This window comes from Tenrec ecaudatus, chromosome 7 (genome assembly GCF_050624435.1).
Source record: "Tenrec ecaudatus isolate mTenEca1 chromosome 7, mTenEca1.hap1, whole genome shotgun sequence".
In the NCBI taxonomy this organism is placed as follows: Eukaryota; Metazoa; Chordata; class Mammalia; order Afrosoricida; family Tenrecidae; genus Tenrec; species Tenrec ecaudatus.
This window is the reverse complement of record NC_134536.1, coordinates 152,833,709-152,850,141: the sequence shown is the minus strand read 5'-3', so window position 1 is coordinate 152,850,141 and position 16,433 is coordinate 152,833,709. Positions and strand designations below refer to the sequence as shown.

The 16,433-nt window shown below is 38.1% G+C and overlaps 1 protein-coding gene across 2 annotated transcripts in view; it reads left to right on the top strand.

Moving 5' to 3' along the window:
* Positions 1 to 9,460, top strand: part of PRP4K (pre-mRNA processing factor kinase PRP4K) — a 38,461-nt gene extending 29,001 nt beyond the window's left edge. Inside the window, exons 11-16 of one of the 2 annotated variants that reach the window (XR_012785403.1) lie at positions 330 to 483; positions 3,648 to 3,762; positions 4,268 to 4,419; positions 5,002 to 5,088; positions 7,921 to 8,661; positions 9,208 to 9,460. Coding sequence is in view for 1 of the 2 variants with exons in the window: in XM_075555262.1 (XP_075411377.1) it covers positions 330 to 483; positions 3,648 to 3,762; positions 4,268 to 4,419; positions 5,002 to 5,088; positions 7,921 to 8,124 (712 nt within the window). In the remaining variant the exon portion in view is untranslated. Of the gene's footprint in view, positions 1 to 329; positions 484 to 3,647; positions 3,763 to 4,267; positions 4,420 to 5,001; positions 5,089 to 7,920 lie in introns of both variants that reach the window. The other variant, XM_075555262.1, reaches the window with a different exon arrangement.
* The last annotated feature ends 6,973 nt before the right edge of the window (positions 9,461 to 16,433 follow it).

The window sequence follows — 16,433 nt, the reverse complement described above, 5'->3', positions numbered from 1 at the left end:
AAACAGTAGGAGAGGTATGCACAATAGGGGAGGTGTGCACACTTTAGAATAATCAGCCATTTCAAGGCAAGAGGTTAGCATTCATAGGACGAAGTTCAAAGGCTCATGAAAGAAGAATGGCAACAAGAGACCACAGGGAAGCGGTGGGACTAATGATGTTACATTTTGGCAATTGCAATGAATGAAATGAAACAAGGTGTTAAATAGAAAATCTGTTCTGTAAACAAGCCCTCACTCGGTTCATAAATATTTTTAATTATGTTTTTGCCTATTATGTGTTTCTGTGTTGCATTCTAACCTGTGATTTCATTTTTTTCTTCTCCTAAAAGTATGAATTTGCGAGAGGTACTAAAAAAGTATGGTAAGGATGTTGGGCTTCATATTAAAGCTGTAAGATCCTATAGTCAGCAGTTGTTCTTGGCATTGAAACTCCTTAAGAGATGCAACATCCTTCATGCAGATATCAAGCCAGACAATATCTTGGTAAGTCAAACAACTAGACTATGCGTTCTTCTCGGCGCTTAAATTGTTGCAATCTTTTTCTAAAAGTGATGTCTGAAGTGCGTAATGTAGTACACTCATTACCCAGTACTGAATGGCATGGCCAGTGCCAATATGTACTCTTGATAGTTCCGGTGTGGAATTTTAGAAAAGATGCTGCTTCCCTACTTGCTTTATTTTGATTATTGGATTTAGAGTCCTCACAAACCACATGAAAGTAGTGACAGCCTTCCTGTGATAACTCAAAATATGGGGCATGTGATACTGGCTTACAACAAAGGAGGGTTCGTTATCCTTTTCTCTGTTCCACAGATTGAGTGCGTTGGGGACTCTCCAAAGAGTTAACTTCTATGAAAGCAAATGCATGGAATTGCATTGGAAATGTCCAACAGTGATTCCGGGAAATAACGTAAAACCCAGTGGGATGTATGTGATACTGTAATAAAAAACATCCCTTTTAATGTCCTACCTTCCACTATTGGAGGTGTCATCATAGGCACATTTCAGCATGTTGACATTTTTGAAATAAGAATATTTGTCACATCGTAAAAGAGTGATTAAAGGCATTTGTGCTCAGGTACCTCCTTCAGCCTGAGCATCTCATCATACCTCTGTACTGCTCACAGCTTGGGGAATATTCACAATTGGAGAAGCCCTAGTTTGCGTGGCAGTAACATACTCCTTGTTTTTTGTTGTTTTGGTTTGGGGTTTTTATTGTAACATGGGCTACCTTATCACCCCTCCTACAGTTTGTCTAGAAAAGTCTTTCAAGACGGAGTACACAGTGTCTCATTATGAACTGCTTGAGCAATAAAGCTTGTTAATGCCCTTGTCAAGAGCCTCGCTCTCGACTCAGGTTTGCATTTTTTTGTGACGTCTTAATATTTCATTGGAGTGCTACATTAATGATGAGATACTCTTTTGTGTTTGTGTGCGTTATGTGCCAAATATAACTTAGGGGTGTAGGAGATCAGTAATTTTAATAAAATGATAAGAACATTATACATAAAGTTACCTAACCAACTTTATAGTCAATTTTCACGTGAAGTTTTGTTTTCTTTGATTCTGACATGTATCATTCCAAGAAGAAACAAGTTAAAAGGTGATTAAGTATACACTAAACATAACACCTGCAAAATCTGGAGCCTGTGTGAGACAGAAATCTGTCAGAGAATGAAAACTCAAAAAGATTTTCCATTCGTAGAGAGCAGTAAGAAAATAGTGAGCTACCCTCTGTCACGGGTGAGAAACTTGTGAGCCCCTGAAGAATAAGGCCAGCTATCATGTGCTGCCTCTGGTGGGAGTCACTGCAGAGCTGTGTGTTCTAACCTCACTTTTCCTTGAGGTTATTCGAAACTGGTTCCGATTTTCCCATGAATTTCAGAAATTGCATATTTTTCCTTCTATATCAGGAAGAAGAAAAAAAAGATTGCAATAAGTTAAAGCTTGTTAATGAGCATCCAAATCATTTAACCCATGACTTCAGCCCTCACTTTGGTGGAAACACCATATTTACCATGAAGGGAATAGAAGTTTGTGTAACAAGCTAAAGTGCTTGTGAATTAAAATAGTCTGCTGTTATTTAAGGCATTTTAATTATGCCAAGGAGATTATAATTTTTAAAATGAGTTTTAGTTTTCTATGGGTTTTAAGTAGCTGAACACAGCATGTACTTTAAAAACTTTAGAAATACTCTTCTATTTTAACTTCCTGATTCTGAAAAAATAATTATTGATAGGGTGGTTAAAAGTAATCATTTCTGGGGAACAGGGAGGGAGGGGGGAAATTGCAGCTGATGCTGCCAGGGGCTTAAGTGGAGAGCAAATGCTTTGCGAATGATAAGGGCAATGAATGTACAAATGGGCTTTACACAATTGGTGTATGTACGGATTGTGATGAGTTGTTTGAGCCCCTAATAAATGATTTTTTTTTAGAAAAGTAATTTCTGTTCTTAGTATAAATCTTTAAGTATAGACCAATGACCAGCACATAATACTGACCGAGCCTCCTGATGTTCCTATAGAAAGTGCCTAGAGCTATTTATAATGATGCTTTTCTTTGGGGTGGGAATAGTAGGCCAAGTTCAAGTTCAACGTAGAATTTGTGTGTGTCTTTTGAAGGGGGAATGGGGAATGAGACTCTGCAATATCAATTGTCTTTACTTATTAATCCTGAACATGTCTCTGGCTCCTGAGTAACAGCAGTAGGGTGCACCTCCATCCTTTCTCAGCAGCTGTCACTAATGCTGTGTATGTTGATGGATTTACAAAGGAAAGGGGAATTGAATGATTAATACAGACATCAGATTCATCAATTTTATTAGATATTTACTAGTTATATCATTTCTATTTAAGGGATTTAATGTGGGTTTTTTTGGACTTAAGGTGACTGCTGCATTTGAGATGGTTCAGTAGCTTCTAATGAAAAGAATGTTACTTGATTCTAGCAGGATTTTATCTGAATCATCCAGCTTTTTTTTTAAAATCATTTTTGGGGGCCTCATACAGCTCTTACCACAATCTATACATACATCCATTTGTCAAGCATGTTTGTACATTTGTTGCCATCATCATTTTCAAAACATTTTCTTTCTACTTGAGCCTTTGGTTTCAGCTCATTTTTCCCTCCCTCATGAACCCTTGATAATTTATACATTTTGGGGTTTTTTTTCTCCATAGCTTACATTGACCGATGTCTCCCTTCACTCACTTTTCTGTTGTTCTTTCACCTGGGAGGGGGTTATATGTAAAATCATCCTACTTTCATAAACTAGAAATTGAAAGTTAATTTGGTCTTTAATAAATATCTTTGATTCCTTTAATAGTAGTGTGACTTTATTCCAGTATTCTGGGAGTTTTTTAGAAGAGGCTTTGCTGCAATGAGATTTTTCTCTTACCACCTTCCATTTTTAAAAATGCTTGTACAAATTAAATGAATTGGTATTACTTTACATTTCCTTGGTAAACGTTTTGTTTTTAAATTATGGTAAGCAAATATTTGGTAGCTCTTCATTTTCCATAATTAGGAAATTTACTTATAAAAATAGACATGAATGTTAAAACTAGTGACTGTTCACAGTAGTGGAGTTTATTTGTGTTCGTTCATGGGTTGAATTAAATTTCCTTGAACTTTAATTTGTTTTTCAGGTTAATGAATCAAAAACTATTCTAAAGCTTTGTGACTTTGGGTCGGCATCCCATGTTGCAGATAACGACATAACACCATATCTTGTCAGTAGATTTTATCGCGCTCCTGAGATCAGTAAGTGTCTTTCCAAGTATTCTTTGATCTGGACCATCAGATACACCGTGAAAACAGTGCTTAATTTCTGAGTTCTGTTTTCTGACACGCTTCAGAAGTTGCGCAAGTTCATTGATGAGGCTGGGTAGTTGTGACAGGGGTCTTGATCGAGCAAGAGGAGCCAGACAGTGGTGGAAAATCTTGTGGAAGACTGCTCTTGATTATCCAGCGTCTCATCTAATGTGTGACTTTATGGGATCTTTTTTTTTCCGTTTGCCTTTGTTGAGGCTGATGAGGCACCTCCACCAAAGGTGAGATGGAGAAAGAAGGGATAGCTATTTTCTTACTGTTGCCCCTCTGTTAACCAGTTAACTGGGAAAGATCAGGGAACTCATTGTCAAACTGAAGTACTAAGATGTTGGTTATAATAATCCAAATTAAGTCAGGTTCCTCTTTAATGGAAATAAAAAAGTGAATACTGTTTCATCATTGTTTTTATGTATTAACACTTCCATTTTGTTTTCAGTTATAGGGAAAAGCTACGACTATGGTATTGATATGTGGTCTGTAGGTTGTACCTTATATGAACTTTATACTGGAAAAATTTTATTTCCCGGCAAAACTAATAACCATATGTTGAAGCTCGCCATGGATCTCAAAGGCAAAATGCCAAATAAGGTAGGACATTTGCACAAGCATAGCTTGGTGGATTTTTTCATAGTGAGTTTTCATAGGTTTTTTGAGAAGCAAATCTTTCATAGTTCCTCTCCTATTTCTAATTTTTAATGAATGGTTTTAATAGTTGAATGAACTCCCTATCTCTGTCATTTTTCCATTTATTGTCTGATTTTTAAATTAATGGCTCAGTGATGGCAGAGATTCCACAATTTTCTCGAGGTACAAACTGATTGGTTAAGATTACCAAATATGTCAAGCCAAGAGAATGAAAAAGGTACAGATCCAGGATATTTAAGTGTAAGGAAGTACATAGTGGGTGAAGCCACAACTTAATCTGTTCATTGAATTAAAAACTCACTTCTTTATAAAATGTAATTTCATATTGTGTAATTGAAGGGCCAATGTTTACATTCAGTATTTATATTCAAGTTTCTTACTCTAGCAAGGGAATCTGAGATCATTTCCAAATGAGAAAACACTCAGAAAGACTATATAATCAGTATGACTTGGTATGTATTTAAATTTTTTAGGCCAGATTGTTTCATAATTGTCCAGAACCCAAGTTTTTTTTTCCCCTTTTAGATGATTCGGAAAGGCGTATTCAAAGACCAACATTTTGATCAAAATCTTAATTTCATGTACATAGAAGTTGATAAAGTAACAGAAAGGGTAAGTCTTTTCATTGTATTACATTATATTTTTAATGAATTGATAAAGTGGTACTAGGAGCTTAGGATGAATATTTAATAAAAGAAAAACCATCTTAAATCTTTTTTTTCCTCCATAAGAGAGGGCACACATACCTTAGAGTAATCAAGCACTTGAGATCAAAGAGCAACGTTTGCCCAGGGTCAAGGTTTATGGAAGGGTTAAGAAAGAAAGGGAATGGGAACCGGAAAGATAGTAGGAAATGGTAAGAGACGCTTCATTGTGGAGATTACAGTGAAAGAGAGAGCAACGTGTATAAGGATCACTGTATGGAAAAGTGACTGTTCTGTACTGATCAACATATATGAAAAAAATATTTTTAATGCTTTTCTAGTATAATTTTTATTGGAGATAATATTTTAGCCCAGTCAGCAGTGTTTTGGTCCGGCCACCTTCAGTGCTAATACCAAAATGACCTTTCTAGGAACCTGTTATCTATTGTTTATGAACACGCTTTCTTTATTCCATATTATAAATTTTTCAGAGGAATAACGCGTTCTTTATGAAACCTTTCTAAAACCTACAAAATGAAGTTATGACTTCTTTATTTTGCCCTATTTTGTGGCTTCCTAACTTTGTCAGAATAAAACTTATTTAATATATATATACACATACATACATATATAGGTAACAACTACATTATTGCATAAATTGTCAGTGAACTTCATTTTCACTTCTATGCATTTATTTGATAAGGATTAAACTCCATAATTTGAGGGAATATTGAATTTCTAGTTAAAAATACTCAACCTCAAAAAGGCCTTAATTGTCCCAAAACATACATTTAACTAGGAAATAGAATTTAAATTTAAGTTCATATTTTTAGTAGTATGAGATCCATATATTTTTTAATTTATTTTTAAAGATAATCTTATTGGAGCCCTTATAGCTCTTACAGCAATCCATACATCACTTGCATCAAGCATGTTTGTAATGTGTTCCATAATTTTTTGTAATAAATCATTGTATTAGGGGCTCATACAACTCTTACCACAATTCATAATATCCATTCATTGTGTCAAGCATATTTGTACATTTGTTGCCAGCATCAAAACATTTTCTTTCTACTTGAGCTCCTCATGTTCCCCCTCTCCCACCCTCCCTTTCAAATGCCCCTTGATACATTTTTTCTTTCATGTCTTATACTGACCAATGTCTCCTTTACCCACTTTTCTGTATCACGCTGGGAGGTGGTTGATCATTGCGATCAGTTCCCTCTTCCCCCAGCCTCCCCCTTCCCCCCAGCCTTTCCCTCCTGGTATCACTATTCTCATGGTCCTGAGGGGTTTATCTGTCCTGGATTCCCTGTGTTTCCAGCTCTGATCTGTGCCCTTGTACATGCTCTGGTCTAGTCAGATTTGTAAGGTAGAATTGGGGTCATGATAGTGGGTGCAGGGGGGAGCATTAAAGAACTAGAGGAAAGCTGTGTGTTTCATCAGTGCTATACTGCACCCTGGCTAGCTCATCTCCTCCCTATCATCATTCTGTAAGGGGATATCTACTGCCTACAGATGGGTTTTGTGTCTCCACTCCTCACTCCCCTCCATTCACAATGACATGAATTTTTTGTTTTGGGTCCTTGATGCCTGATGATCACACAGGCTGGTGTGCTTCTCCCATCTCGGCTTTGCTGCTTCTTAGTTAGATGGGCGCTTGTTTGTCTTCAAGCCTTGAAGACCCCAGACGCTATATCTTTTGATAGCCGGGCAACATCAGCTTTCTTCACCACATTTGCTTATGAACCCGCTTTGTCTTGAGCAGTCATGCCGAGAAGGTGAGCATCATGGAATGCCAGTTTACTAGAACAAAGTGTTCTTGCATTGAGGGAGTACTTGAGTAGAGGCTCAATGTCCATCTGTTAACCTTAGTACTAAACCTATAAATGTATGCACATAGATCTCTTTCCCCATTGTCATATGTAAATATATTTACGTATGTACATGCCTATATTTAGACCTCTATTAATGCCCTTTGCCTCCTCGTTCTTTCCTCTACTTCCTTTTAATTTCCTCTTGTCTCATCATCATGTTCAGCCTTCATTTGAGTTTCACTAGTTCTCCTGGGCTACATTGCCCTTGGTCAAGCCCCATCAGGCCTCTTATACCGTCCTTGCCGTCGATTTTAGGTCCCTTGTTCTCCCCTGTTCCCTGGGTTTGCTAATGCCTTACTTCCTTTCCCCCTTTCCCATGTCCCCCTAGAATCTTCGGTCCCATTTTCTCCGCTGCATCGTTTATCCCATCTATCTTATGTAGATAGACATGTAGAGGTAATAGTAGGCACAAAAATAAGACAAAGCAAAACAAAGTAACAAAAGAAAATAAAACAATAACAATGACAAAAAATTAACTCATTGTATTGTTCCTTTGCACATACATCTGTCTCATAACTTAGATTATAATCTCATTCAGGACAGGACAAGATCTATTAATAAAGCAAATGGCTACTGCTAATTAGTTTGAAAATATTTTACCATTTTAATATATCACAATATATAAAATTGTTAATGTGGTCCTTATACAAAATTATGTTGTAGAATCATCTTTTTAAAAACTATTATAGAAAATAATGAATTGGTATGTTTTGCTTTGCAGGTCTCACTAGAGTAATATTTTTAACATGATTAAAGTTAAAAGAGGTTGTTTTTGTTTTGTTTTTTCATTTATTCTTTTCCACTTTTTAACAAGCTGGCGCCAGAAATCATGTAAATGTTTAATCTTGCATACAAAATAGTCTGATTTAGAGTTTCATGTGTTTAATGTCTTAAGAATTAAGCATTTTAAAAATTATTTTTAGGAGAAAGTTACTGTCATGAGCACCATAAATCCGACTAAGGACCTATTGGCTGATTTGATTGGGTGCCAGCGGCTTCCAGAAGATCAACGTAAAAAAGTGCACCAGCTAAAGGACTTGTTAGACCAGATTTTAATGTTGGACCCAGCTAAACGAATTAGCATCAACCAGGCCCTCCAGCATGCCTTCATTCAGGAAAAAATTTAAACGAGATGAAGAAGCTCTAAGGGTTTGAGTAAATAATGCAAGAGACTGAAGAAATTTCACAGCAGTCTATTAATGTATATAAACTTATAAATACTTCTCCAGCAAATTTGAGGAGGCATGATATATTTGAATTAACACCGAGGGTGGTATTTCTTTTAGAAGTGTTAGTTAATCTGTTTTGTGTCTTATGTGAATTTTCACTGTAGAGCTGTTTTAATTGCCAGGACTGCACAGAATACAGTGCTAATGTATATGATGGCAGTTCACAGGAAGACAAAGGCACCTGTTATCAAATGAGTAGTTATACTGGGTGGTTGATTTGTTTTTAGCAGATTTGGCTTCAATTTGGTCTTCAGGTAAAATGGCCAGCATAAATGCTGTTTATATTCACGTTTTCCTAGGTATGTGTGTGCAGGCCACAGCAGCATGCCCTTGGTGTAGTCAGTGCCGAAGGGGTCTGTTCCTTCTTGAGCCTGCCTGCCTGCAGGGATGGTCTCCTTTTAAAGCAGGTTGTGTACAACATTCAGTACACTGAAGGTAAGCTAAACCATCAACATAACTGGTGTTGTAAGATGTTATTTTATTGGAACGATCGACAAATGGAGGGATATTAGCTTTGCGGCAGAATTCCCTGCATGTGTGATTACTGATTATTGATTTTTGTTTTTGGGTTTTTTTGTTTTTTTGGTTTTTTTGGCATTTGCAACTGTGGCTTAGTTACAATTTCTGTTGTGTTCATCACATTTAAATTTTGAAGAGTATGCTCTTGATGGATGGAGCGCCTTCAGTGTACTGTTTCTTATTAACTTTAATTTTTTTAAATCAACTTGCTATACACTTTATATACATTTTGTTAAATAAATAAATACAAGTTCTTAGTGACATAGACACAAGGCATAGTTTCATTTACTAATTACAGATGTTGAGGCCTACTTCTGAAAGTCCTCATATTTAAAGACTAGAAAACAATGAAATTTTTAACTATTTGTATGTCATTTTGGAAGTGTACTGCTTTATGGTAAAAGTGTTTTTCATTTGTTCATTGTTTTTCATTATTTGTGATCATGTTGTCTTTCAATACAGGCATAAACCTTCCACTCTTGAGCAAAGCAGCTGCTTTTTAAAAGCGGTAATTGCTTCTTTACCTTTTATTTCTTTTGTAAATGAAGCTTTTCTTTAAGAATGTGACTACTTTAAGGCATTGTCTATTGCATAAACAGTTGACACTCACTTATTGTAAAGTGAAGATTGTTCTGCTGCATGTAAGGTGGACCATGCAGATTTCTGTATGTTTTCAGGATGCATCATTAGATAATAAAGTCTTTTGTGAACAAGGCATTTGTAGCCATTTTTAAAAGATTTTGTCTTCTGTGCTGGTAAGTCAGGTAACCCGTAATAGTTAAAAGCAACCTTTTGTTTTCTTTCTTTAATTCGTTAATAATAAAAGTATTACTTGTTAAAGATATAAAGCTAGCAAAATTTTACCTTTTATTAGTAATTATGATCCTAATTGTAGAGTCAGGAAAAAACCCTGCAAATAGTTTCAGTGTAGTGAGATTATTCCTGTAGGTTATGGGGTATAATTCAGGATTTAACTAATGTTTCTGCTATTTTCTCACTTTTCCTTTTGATGGTGCGGAAAGAGAAAAAGGAAAACGGGGCACAGGCCATTCAACGCCTTCTCCAAGGGTCTGATTTGCTGAGACACCAGCTTCACCTTCTTTACAAGGTTATTTCTGACAGCATGTGTAGATAAACATTTAGCAACAATCTAAAACACAATGATGTAACTCAGCTTAGTTATGTAACACGAAGAAATTAGTGTTTTTAACATGATAAAAAAGAGTTTTTCAAACATGTATGTGATCCTTTCTAATGCTTGCTTCCCCGAGGAATGTGAAAAATCGCAGATTTGAGAAATCTTAAATCATACTTTTTCATTGTAAATGGGATTTTTTTATTCACCCAGGCACCTAATTACAGCAAGCATGCACATGTTGGTGCACTCGAGAGTGGGAAATCAAAATAGCAGCATTCTTCTGGTGGGCTTTGTTCCACTTAAAGACATGAACTACAGCCAGGAAGGTGATAGATGAGATAATGTGCCAACTATGAAGCTGCAACCCGTCTCCTCATGGTTTGACTAATTGGCTCTCTGTCATCCAGTCCATTCAGGCTCATAGAAACCCTATAGGGCAGAGTAGAGCTGCCGCTTTGGGTTTCTGAGGCTATAAATCTCTTAAGAGAACAGAACGCCTCATCCTTCCCCTGCCTCGTGGTTTAGACTGACTAAAGTAAACGCCAGGTGATTTTCCTCTTCAGGGAGATCGAAGCCTTTTAAAGCAGGCCTCACAGGTGCAGCCTTTTCACCTGAATGAAAGGGATGACTTTCCCACCGTTAGTTGGTGATTCCCATGCTGTGTATTTGAATCTCTTGGCGGTATCACCACTTGAAATAGTCCCTTTGTGTGAGGCTACCGGTGATTCCCTGGCTTCATTTTTTATAATTAAATAAAGTAATATCCACTAGTAACAGTTCATCTTAAGCCTTCAAAGCATTTAGAAATTCTTTAAAAAACAAAGTTGCTTGTTACTTGTTCTTTGTGTTTTAGGTGCAGCTCAGTGGAAGATGATGGCGCCCAGAAGACATGAGCTAAGGTTTCTGTCCTATAAAAGATTAAACAAAATTTTAAAGAAATCCATTTAAGTTTTGTCTTAATTTTTTTCATTTTCAGCTTTATGATTTGGGTTTCATTGATGTTTGGTACTTAGAGTAGTAGTGCTTTTGTGGTGTCCATTGTAAAGTGCTCATTCATCATGCTTCCTTGCCTCTCCCACCTTAAGTAGTGACCACACGTAGTAATATTAAAGGACCCGGATGGTAAGATACGGAGTCTTCAGCTAGGTAACTTCGCTTGCCCTTTAGTAACACTTGTAACAAATGTTTGCGTCACCGGCTGCTATTGTCAGTTTTCCTGAAGGAAGTTGGGGAGGATAGTCTATAGATCTTTGGTATTCCCAAGTTCGTGTTAGAGAGGACCCTTATAGACTGTAATTATTAAAATAGTAATTTTGTTGAGGTCCAAATTTAGGTCTCTGCAAGACCTCTGTTAGATTAAAGTGACATGAACAAATCTGCACTTACATTATAAAGTGGTTATGTCATTTTCAAATGCAAGTATCTCGTGAAGGGTCTGTCTGTGTGTGCGCGCATGCGCACGCACAAGCAAAACTTATACAAGGGAGCGTCAGTAAGTTTATGTGAAAATGAAAGAACATTTTCCAGGAACTACTATTTGAAGCATCCTCATATAAAATGCCTATTGGGCTTGAGGGCTCACAAAAAGTGTATTTAGGGGATAGCCCTCAAAGTGTCTTTTCCACCCTACAGTTAGGGGAATTTTTTAAAACCTCTAAATTCACTGCCAGAAAGTCGGTTGTGACTCATAAGAACCCTCTAGAAGAGGTTTAAACTGCCCGGGTGGGGTTCCGAGACTAAGTATAGGAGGGTAGAAAGCCGCAACTTTCTCCTCTGGGGAGTGGCTGGTTTCGAACTGCTGACCTTGTGGTTAGCAGTCCACCAAGTTACTACTATGCCACCAGGGCTCCACACGGGAATAGTTGAGGTTAAAAAACATGTTCAATAAAACCATTTTCAAAGCATGTACAGTTCAGACCCTTTGTTCTGTAGGTAGACTGTATCCTTACAGGTTCTCAGGAATTCAATGGGAAAGGTCAAGCTTTAAGGAAAGCATCATGTCATAAATTTAAAGACCCCTCTATTTGTTTTTACCTTTAAACCCTTACTAGTAATATCCTGTTTGTTTACTTTACCATGGCTATCTCATTTCATTCAGCTGCTTTCTCTAAGTGATTCCATGTTTTAAAACAATAAAATTTTAATTTCATATGCCATAGTAATTACCACTTTTTTCCTAACCAAAAACACAGGCTATTTTGACGTTGCAGGCTATTGTGTATACTTTACGGTATGTTGCAGAGTTAGTGAAATGTAATGTTCTCAGATGGCTTCATGTTTGCTCTCTTCTTGCTGTGCCTTATGTACTTTATCGTCATTTTTCTAAGCAGAATTATGTATGTCAATAAAAATAAAATCTCCGAAGTAAATTAAGGATTCCTGTTAAGATTTAGCCTAGTCAATTAAAAATGCCCTTTTAAATGTGTCTGTGGGGGGGGGGGGCAGAGAGCGGGAATAGTCAATTATATAACTCCCCTCCTTTAGTTACAAAGAGGGGAATGGACTTCCTAATATTCTCTCCTAGTAACTTAGTTTCCAGCGTGTAATACAGTCAATATGCATTTTGATCATTGCTCCTCCTGGATGGAGTGATAGAAGCGTTCACTACAAAATCATTTGTGTTTTTACATGTCAATGGTGTATACATTGCATTAACTTTAAAACATTTTACAGTTAATCTTGATAGGTGTTACTGTGGCATCCTTGTCTTAATCTATCTTCCTCTATATGTAGGGTGAGGGACTCTTCTGAAGAACCTTTCCATTTAGCGATCAAGATAATGGAAGCTGATCTCTGAAAGTACTCAAGATGTATCATAATTGCTGGTGCCATTTGAATTGTAACTTACATTTAGCAGCACCTGTTCCTAGTCAACTTATTGGGAAACTTAATAAAATATGTATTCCCCTCTTTACCATATTGTTTTCTGTGTTTTTATTTTGCTGGATTTTGTTATTTTTACTGTTTCTGCATAAATGAGTTTCTGCATAGTTGTGCTGGACCTGGCAGGAGATATGACTTGTGCATCTCAGTCCTTAAGTCCATGAGAATTGTGCTCTCTGACATGAAAAGTAGTACACCTCAAAAGGAGCCTATGATTGGGTTCAGGTAGGCAGCTCTGCAAACTAAGGAATGCTTTGCACATATTCTTTCTTACTGATGGGAAACTAAATGTATCAACCAAAACGTAACTTGCTGCGGTGAGTCATTTGCAATTCATGGCAACCCTGTAGATAAAGGAAATTCATGAGCAAGCCAAGTTATTTTGCTTTTTAATTTCCCTGAGCAATTTACATTGATGCATATGTAGTGAATGTGATCTTTTTTTTTTTTGCTTCAAATGAAGTCGTAAAACATGGCTGTCAACAGGTATGATCATTTATATTATGTGTCCTTGTCCCCACCCATCCTTTAGTGGTTTTCCTCCTTAGACGTTAATTACAGAAACCAAGACACACAAGTCTCCAAGATACAACTTGACACATCTCTGTCACTTCCTACACAGATTTTTATTCTGGCTTCACTTTAGGAGAACGTAAACAGAAATGACAAAAAACATAGCTTGAACAAACAGGAATAAGCCCCAGAACAAGGCTCAGGTACATGTTGGAAATATCAGACTGGGGTCTAAGATCCTAGGATTAATGGGAGCCGTGGTGCAGGAAACATTGCCCTGACCCATGCCTGTCTCCCCGCCCCCCCCCCCACACACACACACACCCCCCCGAGGGTTACCTGGGTGCTGCAGCAACACTAATTAAACCTTGAGTGTGTGTGTGAGCATTTGTGCCAAGAATTTAGTGGAAATGCTGAGTGGAAGGCTTCCTTTAGTTCAGAACATGTTTATTTTGGGGAATGTTTTGAGAACATCCCGAGCCTGAAGTGCCCTAGTATCTTTCCTGAGTTTGAAACTTTCTAAGTTTCCTCCTTAGGCCTCTTAATGTAATGAGCAAGGGGTGGGGAGGGGGGGTGCTTTTTCTCCAGCCTCCCTATTCTCAAAACGCCATCTTGTGTCTTGAGTAGGGATTCCATAGATCCCAAATACCTCCCAGCTGGCTGGCTAGGAGAGAGGATCTGAGAGCCTCGTGACCGTACTAACCCGCAAGTTCTGGGGATAAGGTGAAAGGTCTGTAAAATAATAAAGTTCTGTGATTACAGGACTTCATTGTGTTATGGAAACCTTGGGAAGCACTATAAAGGCAACTAATAAACGGGTTGTTTTTTTAAGCACCTACCTATGAAGTTGTACTTTGTACATACTTTGTATATTACATTCATTGAGGTTAATTTATTTGTAAACTAGGGAAAACTACTGAAACATTTTTAAAGCATGAGAGGAAATGGAATCATTAAGGCTCAAAGCCAGAGAAGAAACTGAACAAAGAAACAGCTCTAAATGTACCAATTAAAAAGACCCAACTGTAGTTTGTCTATAAGAAATAAACCTTAAATATCAAGCACAGATAGACTTAAAGGAATGAGGGAACATAACATGAGAAGAAAACTAATAATAGTAATTTTAAGCAAGGGAAAGGATCTGGGAAAAAGATGTGCATCATGATAAAGGAACCAGTTCTCCAAAAGACCCAGTCGTTAATGGTTCTGTGCCTAACCACCGATTGTCAAAGCGCGTAGCTGACAGAAGAAACAGGAAAATTCTGTTATTACACTTCGAAGATTTAATATTCCTCTATTAGTATTTATAAGGTGTAAAAAATAATTTGTTTAACTCAACCTCCAGTCAGTGTCGACTCGTGACCTGGGACAAGGAAGAACTGCACCTGTGAGTTTCTGAGACTTACTATGCTGCTGGTTTCAGACTGCTGACCACTATGCCAGCAGGGCTCTGATGGGCTGTGCATCACAAGGCCAGCAGTGTTTGCTTTGCCAGAGAAAATTAGTCTGCTCCCTTAAATATTTACATTCTTCGAAACCCACAGAGGCAGTCCCTGTAGAAAGTCAGAATTGACTCACGGACAGGGAGTTTGAATTTGAGTTCTTATATTTAGCTCATTGGTTCCTTTTTAATTTCATTTTAATGTGATGTGTGAGGTATTGGTCCAATTCTTTCTAATCGAGGCCATCAGTTCCTTTTTTTGTTTTAATCATTTTATTGGGGGCTCATACAACTATCACAATCTGTACATACATAAATTGTGTCAAGCACTTCTACATTCATTGCCCTCATCATTCTCAAAACATTTGCTCTCTTCTCCACTTAAGGTGCCGGCATCAGCTCCTCATTTTTCCGCTCCCCCTCCCTCCCTGCACCCCCTCCCTCATGAGTCCTTGATACTTTATAAATGATTATTTTGTCATATCTTGCCCTGCCCGATGTCCCTTCACCCACTTTTCTGTTGTCCGTCCCCCAGGGAGGAGGTCACATGTAGATCCTTGTAATCGGTTCCTTCTTTCCAACCCATTCTCCCGATATCGCCAGCCACTCACCCTTGGTCCTGAAGGTATCATCTGCCCTGGATTCCCTGTGTTTCCAGTTCCTATCTGTACCAGTGTACATCCTCTTGTCTAGCCATACTTGCAAAGTAGAATTCGGATATGATGGAGGCGGGGAGCATTTAAGAACTAGAGGAAAGTTGTGTTTTTCCTCGGTGCTACATCGCACCCTGACTGACTCATCTCCTCCCCTAAACCCCTCTGTGAGGGGATCTCCAGTGGCCAACAAAAAGGCCTTTGGGTCTCCACTCTGCACTCCCCCCTTCATTCACTATGGTAAGATTTTTTTGTTCTGACGATGCCTTATACCTGATCCCTTTGACACCTCATGAGGTCATAGTTTAAATCCACTAACTGTTCCCTAGGAGGAAAGGCTTTTTGCTACCTTCTGTAGCTTTCATTGAATGGGTATTAAAGGACATGCTAATAAGGAGAACTTTTTGTGATGATTCCAGTACAATATTGTTTCTCTGGAAGCCAGAAAACAATTACTCCAGAAAAGCAGAGAGTTTTCATCTAGTTTCCTGCAAGATTTATTTTTCTCATCACTTGTCAAGATGACCTGTGTTTAAATCCATAAAGAATAGATTCCTGGTACACAGTGCAATGTTACCTTCCTACCATGATACGGGGCTCTTGAGCCAGTAGAGCTTCTGCTGTGGGAGTTCAGCCACCTACTTCCTCCTCATGTTTTTCCTTGGCCCTCTCTCTGGCTTTAGACAGGACCACACATCTGTCCTTGGCTGTGATGAAGCTATCTAAGAGCCTGACAATCAGCCCTGGTGAGCTAATTGGTAACAAGTAAGAGGTGTTCTGTCATAGCAAAAGGATAAGCTCAGTAAGGTGGCAAGTTCCACTGTCAGAAGCAGAAAATAGTGGTTGGACCTATATCATGCGTGGCAGTCCTTCAATTGAGACAATGGCACCTCTGGGGGGCATAGCCCCGAGGGGAGACTAAAAGGATTGTGTCCCCCAATGAGTGGGGGAAGGCAAAACCACGCTTTATCCAACCTCCAGGCGCCCCCTTGCTTGGTTTATCTCCGTTCTCTGAAACCATCAATGACCCAAGGTCTCTGACCTTAACAGATAACACCTC